A 13826-nucleotide genomic window follows, 5' to 3' on the forward strand; every position below is an offset into this window, starting at 1 on the left:
GATGGTGTCTTCTTCCAATAGAAGGCGGTTTCAGCTACATTGAAAATCTGTTGCGTAGTGTAGCACCTTCATGAATGATCTCAGCTAGATCTTCTGGATAACTTGCTGTAGCTTCTCCATCAGCACTTACTGCTTCACCTGGCACTTCGACGTTACGAGACGGCTTCTTTCCTTAAACCTCTTCAGCCAACGTCTGTCAGCTTCAAAATTTTCTTCTGCAGCTTCCTCGCCTCTCTCAGCCTTCATAGAATTGAAGAGAGTTAGGACCTTGCTCTGGATGAGACTTTGGCTTAAGGGAACGTTGGGCTGGTCTGATCTTCTATCCAGGCCACTCGAACTTCCTCCATACCAGCAATAAGGCTGTTTTGCTTTCCTATCATTCGTGTCTTCACTGGAGCAACACTTTTAATTTCCTTCAAGGACTTTCCTTTGTCTTCACACCTTGGCAAACTGTTTAGTACAAGAGGCCCAGCTTTAGGCCTATCTCAGCTCTTGACATGCCCTCCTCACCAAGCTTTCTCATTTCTAGCTTTTGATTTAAAGTGAGAGACGTGCAATTCTTCCTTTCTCTTGAACGCTTGGAGGTCATGGTAGGGTTATTAATTGGCCTAATTTCAATACTGTTGTGTGTCAGGGCAAAGGAAGGCCCTAGGAGGGGGAGAGAGAGACAGGGAACAGCCGGTCGGTGGGCCAGCCAGAACACACCCATTGATCAATTCAGTTCACCGTCTTATGGGGGGCCGTTCATGGCCCCCCAAACAATTACGATAGTAACCCCGAAGGTCACAGATCACCATAATGGATATAATATTAATGAAAAAGTTTGAAATACGGTGAAAATTCCCCAGATGTGACACAGAGACACAAAATGAGCAAATGTTGTTGGAAAAAAGGCACCAACAGACTTGCTTGACTCAGGGTCGCCACAGACCTTCAGTTTGTAAAAAACACAATATCTGCAAAGTGCAATAAAGTGAAGCGCAATAAACCAAGGTTTGCCTGTGTTTGTGTCCATAGTTTACTTCAATTTTCTTTGTTTTTTTCCCTAATGTCCTCCTCTGTCCCAGGACCCCACCCAGCATTTAGTTGTCACGTCTCCTAGGGCTCCTCTGGGCTGGCATGTTTTCTCAGACTTTCCGTATTTTTGATGACCTTGACAATTTTGAGGAGATTGCTCAGGGATTTTGTAGAATGTTTTCAGCTGGGGTTTGTCTGGTGTTTTTCTTGTGGTTGGACTTGGTGGTGGGTTTGGGAGGAAGACCCCAGAGGGGAGGTGCCCGCCTCATGCCATCATACCAGGGGTGCAGGCCATCCCCAGGGCTCATCACTGCTGGTGTTGACCTTGATCACTGGCTGAGGTCGTGTTTGCCAGGGTCCGCCCCATCCCCACCTCCATGAAGTTCCTCTTTTTCTCCCTCCCTGTAGAGCCCTCTTTATAAGGAGGTCACTGGGCACAGCCCACGCTCAAGGATGGTGGGTCGGGCTCCACCCCCTGGAGGGCGAGCATCCACATAAATCCTTTGGAATTCTCCTGCAGGGAGATTTGTCTCTTGTCCACCATTTGTCTATTTATTCGATCATGTATTTATATGAGTACTGGCTCACGGATATTCATGTTATCCTTTGGGCCATCATCCAATCCAACTTTGTTTATTCTGTCCCAGCTCCAGTTGTTACAGCTTCAGCCATTGGGAACTGTGCCAGTCACATCCTGTGTCCCCCTGATGACCCCATGGTCGTGCTTCTGTGGTTCCTGTGGGTTTTTTTTACTTTTACTTTCTAGCACGACAAGATGCTCCGGGCTTATCCCGGCCATTTCCTGCCCCAGCCCTAGAATCAGCCATCTCCCGCAGAAGCCCTGGTCCTTGCATTGGAGAATGGTGTTAGAAACCAAGATCTGGGCGCTGGGGTGCTCGGGGCTGCTGGGAGCTATTTGTCACTTCCAGTCTCTCTCAGCTGATGGAGCAAGGAAACTGTGTGTATCCTACGCTGGGCTGTGTTTACACATAATTATAGGTATTCTCCATGCAGTCGTCTGTAGGAAGCCAAACCTGGGTGCGTACCGCATCTCCAGCTCTGAGCCACTGCCACGCGGATCATTCAAGCACCTCCCCTGCTGGCCTGTCCCTCCCACTCCAGCAGCCACACGCCAGGCCCCCCCACACCCACCCCACGGCACGGTTCAGTTCCAGTGTAGACGTACAGCAACATCAGATATCAGAGCTGTCAGCCCGCAGCCCCGGAAACAGCTTTATCAACTTAAGCGCGGCCTCACACAGTGCGTTTCATCTCTAATTTTACAAACCCCACTCGTCTCCAAAGCCGCTGTCTCAGTGGCTGTTCCCTCCACCCTTTCAGTGAGGTTGATTCAGGAAGGTTGTTCTGCCGCCGTCTGCACGCCGTCCTGGGATTCTCCCAAGCTCCTAAGTAATTTTCTTTATTTGCATACAATAAGGCTCCCTGTTTGTTCAGTAAAATCCTGTGGGTTTGGACAAGTTTGCAGTGTCATGTACCCACCAGTAGTCTCATACAGAATGGTTTCACTGCCCTAAAAATCCTGCATCTCACCTACTCGCTCCCCACTGGAACCCCTGGCAACCACTGATCTGTTTACCATCTCTATTGTGACGCCTTTTACAGAGCGTTGCATAAATGGAATCATGTAGTATATAGCCTTTTCTCTTTCTTAGGTTTTTTCACTTAGCAATACGGATTTATAATTCCTCCCTGTCTTTTCGTGGCTTGACAGCTCATTTCTTTTTTATTGTTAAGAGTGTTCCCTCTGTCTGGATGGACCTCAATCTGCTTGTCCATTCACCTACTGAAGGACATCTTGGTCGCTTCCAGTTTTCGGCAATGATGAATAAAGCTGCTGTAAACGTTTGTGTGCCAGTTTGGGGGTAGACATATGTTTTCAAATCAGTTGTGTAAACACAGGGCTGCAGTCACCGGATGATGTCAAGCTTTGTAAGAAACTGCCAAACTGCCTTCCAAAGCAGCCCTCCCCAGCCCTCTGGAGAGGAGGTGAAGTGCTGGGGGGACCCTTCCCTGACGCCCCTGCCGTGGTCAGCCTCTCCCCTTTCTGAGCTCTCAAATGGCCTTGGGCACCTAAAGAGTTTGGGCCCACCGCCCAGCCCCTACCCCACCTCCCTGAGGTCTCGGCAGCAGACGGAAAGGGAGGTCCACAGGCATCTCTGCCGGGCTGCTCCACCCCAGCACCTGGGGCCCCACCTGCTCCACTGGGCAACCTGGGCTCCGAGCAGGCGGCAGGGCGGGCTCACAATTGCTCCTCTCCTGGCAGGAGCGCCGCCTAGAAGCCGGGGCCCGGGGTTCCACTGCTCAAGCTGAACCCGGGCGGTCACCTCCTCTCCTGGCCTCAGTTTCTTACCTGAGCAATGGGGCTGCTCATCTTTGGTAAGATCATTACTCTGCTCTGAGCCTTCACAGCACGTGCTCACTACCGTTCTCACCCATCCATAGAAGGGAGACTGAGGCCCAGGAGGGAAATGTTTTGTCCACCCGTCTCCAGCCGGTGTTGGACCCCGGGCCTGGCCTCCTGAGTCTCATGCCTCCCCGGCTGGCCCCGGCTGGGCACTGGCAGCTGCTGGTGTGAGAAGGGCAGGAGGACGGAGGCCCGACTTTGGTGGCTACCCAGAGACCTGTCCCTCCCCAGCCAGAGCAGGCCTCTCAAAGCTACATCGGGACCAGCCCCCGGGGGGCAGGGCGGTCAGGAAAGCCTCTGTCAAGCGCGTTGATCCTGGGCCCCTCTGGGCTGTGGGTCTGGACTCACTAGATGCCCCTGACTGACCTCTGCCTTGTGAAGACGGGAACCAACCACAGCCCCACAGGCGGAAGCAGCCTTTTCCAGCCCCGCTGGGTGCTGAGCGCCTAGCTGCACAGGCTTTGGGTCGTAGTGTCCGCGGCACTCCTGCCAGGTTAGCGCAGGGCCCCAGGTGTCCAGGCAGGGAGGGCCTGGGGGTCAGGCTCGGGGACAGCTGGGCCAGGTCGTCCAGCAGGGGGGCGGGATAGGGATGTCCAGGCGCTCCTGGATTCAGACCCAGGGGCCCTAGTGGGGTAGAAAGCTCCTCAGGGTGGGGCTTGGGCCTGATGAGTGTCATCCGTGAATGACTGCACGAAGTCCCCTCCCCGGGATTCCCAAATGCCCAGGGCTTGGCCGCCCATCCGGGCAGCTCTGACCTGCTCTTGGATTTTCACCTTCAAGGACACGATGGTGCTGACCTTCCTGGTCCGCCGGCCTGGAACCGGGCCCACAGCCCTGGCCTCCTCCAGACGTGGCCGCAGGCCACAGCTCCGAGGGCTCCAGCCCCCGCCAGGTCTGCGCCTCTGTGCAACAGTCCCTTCGCACGGAAGTGAAACAGGAAGTGGCGACTTCGGAGCATTTTCTGGATGACCAAGGTCTTGCACACCTCATCACAACGGCTCTGGGAGGTGGAGACGCCTGTCCTCGTGGTGCGGACGCGGAAACTGAGGCCCAGAGACGGCAGGACCCGCCCCACCTCCCGGCCCAGGCTGAGCGCACAGTAGGCCCCTGCTGCCCAGCCCACCCCGGGCATCCATACTAAGCACCCGTGCCGCCCTCCCTTCTCCCACCCCAACCTTCTGATTTAATCAGCTTGGGGGAGGCGGCCTGGGCATCAGGATTCCGTGAGGCTCCTGGTGATTCTATGTGTAGGGCATCGGGACCCACTGCAGCGCGGGCTGCAGGGATGGGAGGGACAAGGGACCGGAGGGACCAGGGTGGGCTTTGCCCCGGCACTTCCAGCAGGGGGCAGTGCCGCCTCGCACCTGGGGCAGCTTGGCCCCGAAGCTTCTGTTCTGAGGCACCCAGCGCACCCTTCTACAGGGGTCCCTCGTAACAGGGGCGGAGGGCTGGGCTGGGCCCCGTCAGAACTCAGAACTCCTCCCAGGGGCTCTGTCTGCATCAGGGAGGCCGCCCCGGGGCTGCAGCCCCCTCCCAGCCTCCTGTGGGTTGTCCGGGGATCCATGTAGAAGGCTTCTGCGGCTGGGCGGGGTCGGGGGGATGAAATGGCCAGTGCACTCTGACACTGAGTCCTCGAGGTCACCGGCAGTCGGGACGCCTCCCCTAGGGACAGGACAGATGCGAAGTCCACAGGCAGCCGGCTGGCCGTCCCCCTCGTGGACCCAGGCACACTGGCACGTACTAGGGCAGCAGCCTCTCCTTGTCCTGGCTGGGGAGCCCCCGCGTTTGGGGGCAGATGGGACTGTGTGGGTAGCAGGGGCTGAGGACTGAAACCGTGACAAGTCCCCTCTCCCTAACCCTCCACATTCCGGTCACTTCCTGCCTGAGGTCTCAACTCCCCTGACCACCTCTGCAGGGTTCTCGTCACTCTGGGTACGGCAGCCCTCGGGCCCAGCGATGACACCTACTCTTCTTCTGTCCTCTGTATCCTCTGCTGGGCATCGGGGCCTCACTGGGGGGCTCACCCCATCTTCCCAGGATGTCCCCCCCATTTCCCACACATGCCCTTTCTCCAATCACACTGCCTGCTTGCTGATGGCAGGGCCAGCCCTTTCCTGTCACTGGGCTCCGGCACCCAGCCCAGAACCTGTTATCCAGGGGTGCTCAGCACGGTTCTGTCCCAAAACCCCCCACCCAAACCTCACCTCTCAGGTTACAACCCCCAAGCCCTGCTGACACATCCTGTCACCACCTGATCCTGCTGGTGATAAACTTATCAGGCCCAGCATCTCTGGTCCAGGGGGACCGCCCTGGGCAGGAGTCACCATGGCAACTGGAGGCAGCAGAGAGGCCAGAAGCCAGGTTGCCAAGCAATGCCCGTAGGCAGCCTGGGTCTCCGCTTGACTGGAGGCTCGCCAGGGGCACAGCTCACCACAAGAAGTCGGGTGTCGGAGCCCTGCCCACCCGGACTCACCCACCTCTCGGCCCCCTCTGCCTACTGGCTCCTTTGCTGCTTCTCCTCAGGGGTAACGTCACCCCAGGTGTGCTCCCTGGAGCCTCTGTCCTGGACAACGTTTGGGGGATGCTGGGCTTGGCTAGGTCATCTCGGTCACTGCCCTGCTCGGCCTGGGAACCCGCGCGGAACCCTCCTCTCCCTGGTCTTCCCGAGACCCCAGTGGCCCCTCCTCGCCCTGCAGCCATCGGAGCCATCCCTCCTCAGGGCCCGCTTACACCTGTGCCCTCGCACCCTGCCCAAGACACCGCTGCAGGATCCACCCGTGGAGGCCGTGCCCAGAGCTGGGCCAGGGTAGCCCGCGGGCCTGGGCATGTGGAAGGCAGGGCAAGGGGCCCTCAGTGGGTGGCAACCCTCCAACTCTCCAGGACCCCCAAGGCTGGCCCACTTTTCAGACCAAGAGGAGGCCCCCACGGCTGGTATTATTTGAGCTTTTATGACAGGAAACCAGAGTGGGCCGGTCCCAGCAAGGCCCGGAGGCCGTGGGAGGCTGTCTCCCTGTGCCCGCCCCTTCCAGGAGGTCCAGGCTGGGCTCTGGTGGGCAAGGCCACGCCCTGACTCTGGGGAGGCCCTCGCAAGCAGCAGCAGACCTGGCAGCGGGTCTTGGCGGCAAGGCCTCAGTGCCCTGTGCTTCCAGCGTCCCGCTGGCACGGCCTGCAGCCCTGGTAGGGACAGGAGCCGCTGAGTTTCTGTGAGGTGGTGTGTGTGCACGTGTGTACGAGCGTTTGTACGTGTGTGAACGCACGTGTCCCCGTGTATACTGTATGTGCACGAGCACATCTAGGGGGGTTACCAGGGGAGCCCCTGCCACTCGGGCCACAGGCCTCGTGGTGAGATTCACGCCCTCCTGCCGGGAGCCACCTTTGCCCTCGGTACCACGTGTCCGGCGCCACCGGGCGGGACTCTGGCCCTCAAGGCTCCCAGCTCCAGGACACCCCGGGGCTCCCTGGAGGGTGCCTGCCGGCTGAAGGTACACAAGAGGGTTCGGGGACCATCGCCAAACTGCAGCCGGGCCCAGCCCAGCCCCCAGACAGCATGGGGACGAGTGGGAGGACAAGGGGTGTCGCTACCTGCTCACGAATGGGGCAGTTCGATGACATCACTCATTCTGTGGCTGTGTGTGAATCTCCCGCCCGTTCAAGCCAGTGTGGACGCCGGGGCTGGGCTCAGCCCACACCTGGCCCCTCGGACGCTGAGGGCAGCCCTCTCGGGAGGCCTCTGGACGGGGCCCAGACACAGAGGCAGGCTCCCGGGAGCTCTGTGATCCGGAGGGGGCCCAGGGCGCAGTCTCACCACCCTGGACAGGCCACCACCGCCGTCCGGGGTGCAGTTGGGACGCCTGGTGTGGACCCGGCCCAGGTCAGGGCGAGGCCGGCAGGCCCTCCCGCTCCAGGGCGGCCGGAAGCCCCCGGCGTGGGTGACTTCCAGACCGACAGGAAAACCCCACCAGCACAAAGGCAAACTGAATGGGGATGTATTTTTAAACACTCATGTTTTGTTTGTTTCTCCTCTCACGTTTGGCTTTGAGTTTCTCTTTTCCACAATTCTAACACCATTGTTCGTGAATCCCCGGCACCTGCGGCCGCGAAGTTTTCGAGAACAATCACGTGGGGAAGTAATTTCACAGTCAGAGTCTCGGGAAGGCCAGCTGGCAACAGGGACAGAACAGAGCAAGGCTTAAAAATTACTCGAAAGGGGAAGAAAACCCTTGAAAGTTTCAGGCCCACCTTCCTGCCCCAGAAAGAAAACATCTACGTGCCGCGGTTTCGTCTGAAGCCCGTGCCCCGTCCCGAGAGCTCCCTCCTCCGCTCCGCCTTGTGTCCCAACGTTGACTCAGAAAGCTTTCACCTCAATCTCTAGAAGCAGAAACAAAACAAGTCCCCCCTCCCCGCCACATCCTCCAAGTATACATGAGGGATAAAATTACATTTGTACAAAAATAGATTTTTTTCTACCTTTCCCGATGCTTTAGACATCTCTTTTCTCTGTATGTGTGTGTCATCCTCTCTAAGTGTGAGCTACGCATCCCGGCTAAGGCATTCTAAGGACTGGGAACGGCTAAACCTGTTTGCACCAAAGCATCTTAAAATAGATGCATCTCCTTGCCACGAGATAATTCATTCGAACCCGGATTTCACCAAAGGAGGGATCCTTACGTACTTGCTTACATGAAGCAAATCTGTAGGAAAATGGGGGGTGGGGGGGGGAGGAAAGTCTTGATTAAAAATAAACAGAGAACGCTGGGAACTGGTACACGTGTGTGGATGGCGAGCAGGTCTGTGCACACAGGGTCTCTGTACAGCATGTACATTGTACGCCACACACCTGCATGGGCAGGGACCGAATTCCGTGATGGGGACAACATCAGCTGATTACCCACTAGCTGCACGTTCCGGCCGGGCCCCCCCAGGGGCCCCCACGGAGGAGGAAGCTCGGCATGGCCTCCAGCACTGGCCACCGGCCTGCCAGCCTGAATCCTTCCGGAACACCGAGAGTGTGGCGCCATCTTCCCCCCCAGGGGACGAGAGGGCCAGGGGCTGACCCGGGAGCCATCTGGGCGGACCTTCCCAGGCAGGCCAGCTTCCAAGGAGACGCCTGACGGGGGACGAGTCGGAGTCTGGCTCTGCCAACACCTTCCAAACCCGGGGCGCGGTCGTCTTCACTCCTCGGCCTCGGGAGCCCCATCTGATGTCCAAGCAGGGAGGGGACGTGCCGGAAGCGCCCAGCAGGCGGGGACGGGCACCGGAATGGCTACTGAGCTGATGTTAGTGCTATCTTTAGAAAATTAAAGATTGTCCCACCAAAATAATAATAATAATAATAATAATTACAAAAAATCACCTTAGTTGAACCAGATTGGTAATACTACTGAAGGTCTGGTTAAATAAAAATCCTACCTCTCTACTGAGTAATGTGCCGTTTCCCCACCATCATCTTTCAAACAAACAGCACTGCATGACAACATCGATGACAGCGGACCGAGGAGAAGACGAAAGGGCAGCCCCAAGAGCCCAAGACGCTGCCGTGCCGGCGGGGCCGCGGAAGGCTGAGCGGCGAGGGGCCAGGGGATTTCTGGCTTTGGGAGGGGGCGGCCTGGGGACCTCAGTGCCTTACGAGCAGCCAGCCCACGAGGCCGACCCCCCAGCAAAGCGCCCATCCTGGGTTCTCCCCACTGGAGCCACCACGTTCCCGAGGGGTCCAGGGGAGCGGGAGGGGGCTGGGTGCGGACAGGGTGCATCTGGCTGCAGAAGGCACCAGGGTGGTGGGCCGGGGGGCGGTCTACGTTCCCAGGGGGAGGGGCTCCCAGAGGGAGGCCCCTGAGGGTGCCGGCGTCCCTCTGCCTGACACAAGCACGCCCCCAAAGACTGCCAAGACTTTCAGGGAGAGTCTGGGAAGAGGGACAACTAGGTAGGCGTGGGCTCGCCCCGTCTCTGCCTCAGATGGTGGACGGGGCTGGGGGTGCCTGTGTGGCAGGGGACTCCTCGCCTGCGCCACCAAGTTAAGGGCGGGGTGGGGTGCCAGAGAAAGGACGTGTTTGTGGAAGCTTCCACACCCTCTGCCCAGGTGCCTCACACTGAGCTCGGGCCAGACTCCGGAGGGCAAAGAATGGACTCCCTCCTCCCTAGAGGCCTGGAGGCCAGCCTCTCCCCTTCCAGCCCCAGGGGCACCCTTGCAGCACCTGGGGGAACAGACCTGGGGGGAGGGCACCCACAGCCCCCACGCCCACCCCCGCTCTGGGGCCTCTCTGGTGGGGAGCGGCGGGAAGAAGACAGGCAGCGCAGAGCATGCCCCTGATGGGCTGAGAAGACAGGACTCCTCCCTAACGCCTACCCCCGGCCCCGGCCCGGCTCAGGCCCCCACGACTGACAAATGCTGGGTTCAGGGAGTACGAGGCGTGAAAATGGAAAGTACTCGGACCAAAGAGACGGCATTACAGTGCAAAAGAGGCCAGTTCAACCTGAGAGACCCCACCCCCGCCCCTGCCCCAGGGGCAGAGGGCCTGCCTGCCTGGGCTGGGTGAAAGGTTCAGGGGCCGGTGCAGGGCTGGGTGGGGTGCCCTCAACCAGAGCAGGTGTTGATGGAGCTCCCACAAAGGGCTCCATCAGCCGGCCAAGACAACAGCCGGGCTGGCTGTCCCCGAGGGGCACCCAGCCCCGGCCCAAGGGTGCTGGCACTCAACGGTTCCTGACCCCAAGAGTCCTCTGGACAGAACAGCCAGCAAAGGGGCCTCTCTACCCAGAGCGCTCCAGAATGGACCATCTGCCCCCTCCCCCGAGCCATGTGCCCACAAGTCCCTCCTTCAACGTGCACAGCTGCCCGAGAACCCTCTGGGGAAAGTGACTCTCCTCTCCTCCCGTCCCTGTGGGCCTCCTTGGTGGTGACCTCTGCCCTTGAGAGGTCAGCAGAGCCCAGGTCGGCATGGCCCCCCCCCCAGTGCTTCCAGGAGGGCCAGAGACCAGGCTAGCCCTCCAGGACTGGGGAGTGGGGTCAGCCTTGGCCCTCTGCACAGACTGGAAGATTTGTGTGGGGGGGGGGGTGTTGGTTACCCAGGGCTGGACAGGACCATGTGGGAGAAGAAGCTGAAACCAGGACAATGCAAAGAGAGAAATGAGGAGGGGTGGGGTGGGGTGGGGTGGGCAGGTGACTCCAGCCCCTGCAGCCTTGAGGTGGCCCCCAAACCCTGCACAGAGGTCAGCTTCTGTTCTGACTGGCTCAGGGACAAAGTTGAAAGTCATCTTTGGAAACGGGTTGCTCACCCTTCATTCTGAGGGGAGACAAGGCTGCTTGCCCCAGAGCCCCTCCCGTCCTCCCAGGGGGCACGTGGGGTCTTTTGCAATGAAATGCCAACCCCCCCCCCCCCGCACCTGTCCCCTCCTCCCGATTGTGGGTGAGGCCGGGCTGGCAGGTTGCCAGCACACACAGGAGGCAGAGGGATCCCTGCAAACAGAGGACCTCGCACGGGATATTTCCAAACCCAGCGACAACAGAACAGTGACGGAACAAAGCCACCCTCTGACCGCTGTAGCTCCGGGGGCGGGGGCCTGAGACCCCGTGAGCCGCCCGGGCTCCCCCGGCGCTCACACCAGTTCCTGCCACTCCGGCTGCCACCCCAGCATGGCCACTGCCCGGTCCAGTCGAGTAGTACTGAAAATAACGAGGGTGGCAGCACATCTCAGGCTTAGCAGTGACAGGCCGCGCCCCCAAGTCCAAACAGCCAGGCAGAGGAGGGGCGGGACAGGCTCGGCTGAGAAGAGCAGCTGGCAGCCGGGCGGGGCGGCCGGACCAGCGGGTGCGAAGGACGGGCCACGGGCCTAAGTCATTTGGTGCGGGGCTTCCAGCATCTCCATGAGGAAGGTGTCGATGGGCGTGTCCCCGATGAGTTTGAAGAAGAAGAGGTGTTCCAGGCACTTGAGGCCGATGGAGCGCAGGGCCGGCAGACGAAGCAGCAGCTTGGCAAACCTGCGGGACAGGAGCCGCGTGAGGGGCGGGCGGGCCCTCCCACCCTCCGTCCTGGCGCCCGGCGGCCCCCTGGGGAAGGGACCAGGCTCACTGCCCCATCCCCGAGGCCGCCCCGGCAGGAGACCTGCCTGAGCTGGGCCTTGGACGGGGAGGGGGGTCTCTCAGGCCGAGCACACAGAGCAGGTCAGGGCCCGGAGGCAGAAGACCCCGAACGGAGACCCCCAGGGTGGAGATCCAGGATGAAGGTCCAGTGGCGAGACAGTGGCCAGGCTGGGGCAGGCTGAACAGGGCTTCGTGGGGAAGTTACAACACGTGGGCTTTCTCCAGTGCAAGAGGGAGCCACAGCAGGATTTTAAGCAGGAAGAAGGGTTACGAGAAGAGATCTGAGTACCAGCAATGCCTCTGGCTGCAGGGGCGCCAAAGGTGAAGCTGCTCCCGAGCTGGGAGCAGGTCTGAGCGCCAACAAGCCCTTCTCAGCAAGGACCAGCCTCCAGGGGGCCCCACGCCAGCGCCCACCTTCCCCAGGAAGAGCTCGGCCAGAGGCACCTGATGCCCAGACAGGGCGAGTGGGAGGGAAGGAGGCTCCTCGGGCCGTGCCCACCCCCTGGGGAGTTTCTGGGGAGGACGCTGGGTGGGGGAGGAACAGGGGAAGACTTTGGGAGCCTCTTGGAAAAGGGACGCCAGGCTTAGTGGCCCCGCTGCCAAGGACAGTTGCTGGGGGGTGGGGTGGGGGGGGGACGGGGCCACATGCCCCTCCAGGGACATCCACATCTGCCCCCCACGCTGTCCCCATCCCACTGCTGCCTGGTCTCTCCACATGACCCTCCAGGGGCCCCAGAGCCTCATTAATTATTAACAGTGTCTGTATTTCAGGGGGAAAAGCCCCGTGCTTGGCTGCAACACTACCCGCGTTTTAAAGGCAGAAACGCAGCTTAGAGGCTGGAACAGGGCCAGAGAACGAGCTGTTTTCTGCTGAGCTGGCGAGATGGGCTAGGGCGGGAAGCCAGGAAAAACAGGCGGGCCTGCCACCCCTCCTCTCATCCTCCTCCTCCTCCGGGAAGTTTCACTCTAAACCAAACCAGATGAGGCTGAGCAAGACAGTTAACCCTGTGTGGCCCGTGTGTGCCAGTTGGCGGGGCGGCCAGCGGGAGAGGGAGGGGGTAGAATCAGGACAACAGATTTGGAAAGCCATGAAGCCACTGATGCTTCCCCCCTCTCCTGGACACCCACGGCGCGCCCGGCACTGTGGACCCAGAAAGGAGACAATTCCAGCCCTTCCGGGGCCCACAGTCGGCCAGGAGAGACGGGCAGGTCTGCAGACCACGGCCATCTACTCTGCATATGCTTATAAACCACCTACTATGTGCTGGCGTCCTTCCCTGCTAGGGGTGAGCACGCCAGGCCCCTGCCTCTAGCGGTTCCCTTTGGCAGGCGGAGGAAAGCACTGACTTTGTTTACGTGCTTTACAGCGACAAGCACCTACTGTGTGCCGGCGCTGGGCCCATCTTTTTGGTGGGGCTACAAGAAAGCGTGAGAGCGTGCCCGCTGAGGCCGGGAGAGCACCTCAATCCCCCACTGCCCTGGATGAAGGCAGGGTGTCGCCTTCTAATTCACAAGAGTGTCTGAAGGGCTGGTGAGGGGGTCCTGCCCCGGGCAGGGGGTCTGCAAAGAGACCCCGAGGTCCGTCCAGGCAGAGGCTGGGCCGAGGCTCACCTTCCTGGCTGCTCGGGGTACTTGTGTTTGCAGTACGCCTCCAGGGACGCGTAGACCTTCTCGCGAAGCGCCTCCACCTCGGCCGGGTTTGAGAGCCCCTTGGAGTCTGTGAGGGAGCAGGGGCCGCAGGTAAGAGCCCCGCCCAGGGAAGCTGCCCCAGGGACCCAGAGCCCCCACTCAGACGAGGCTGCCCTGCGCTCGAGCCCTGGCCCTGCTGCTTGCTGGCCACTTGACCTTGGGCCAGTCCCCTGACCTCCTGCCATTCAGCGGCCCCATCTGTAAAGTGGGATGGGCCTGCCCCCGGGCGGCTCCTGGTTACCATGGCAACCGGGTTGACTCCAGAGGCCTCTGCTGCATTGGGTCTCAGCCCCTTCGAGCCAGATGAAGGCTCCAAACCCTCTTCTACCTGAAACAGTCAGACCCACGCTATGGGGGGCCCTGAAGCCATCCTGAGCCCTGGGACCCTGGCGGCAGGAGCCCAGTCTGGAAGGCTCTGCCTGTGGACGGAGATACCCGACACCAGGGTCACCAAAACCCCCAGGGCCCAGGGGTAAGGCTGAGGAGCACGGGCGGCCCTGGCTCATCTTGGTGAGCTGTCACAGGCCTCTCTGAGGCACTGAGAGCCCCCCGGCCGGGCAAAGCTCTGCTAATAAGCCCCCTGTGCTTCCTCATCTCCTGAGGTTACCCAGCAAGCTGACA

General features: G+C 60.1%; 1 protein-coding gene across 6 annotated transcripts in view; it reads right to left on the reverse strand.

The window, feature by feature from the left end:
- Window positions 1-7429: 7429 nt before the first annotated feature.
- Window positions 7430-13826, reverse strand: part of RXRA (retinoid X receptor alpha) — a 101223-nt gene continuing 94826 nt past the window's right edge. For all 6 annotated transcript variants that reach the window (XM_082403537.1, XM_082403536.1, XM_082403540.1 and 3 more), the window contains exons 9-10: window positions 13128-13233; window positions 7430-11414 (exon numbers count right to left, since the gene is read on the reverse strand). In XM_082403537.1, coding sequence (XP_082259663.1) covers window positions 11267-11414; window positions 13128-13233 — 254 coding nt within the window. In that variant the 3' untranslated portion in view covers window positions 7430-11266. The remainder of the gene's footprint in view (window positions 11415-13127; window positions 13234-13826) is intronic.

This window comes from Balaenoptera borealis (genome assembly GCF_965194805.1).
Source record: "Balaenoptera borealis genome assembly, chromosome: 8".
Classification (NCBI taxonomy): Eukaryota; Metazoa; Chordata; class Mammalia; order Artiodactyla; family Balaenopteridae; genus Balaenoptera; species Balaenoptera borealis.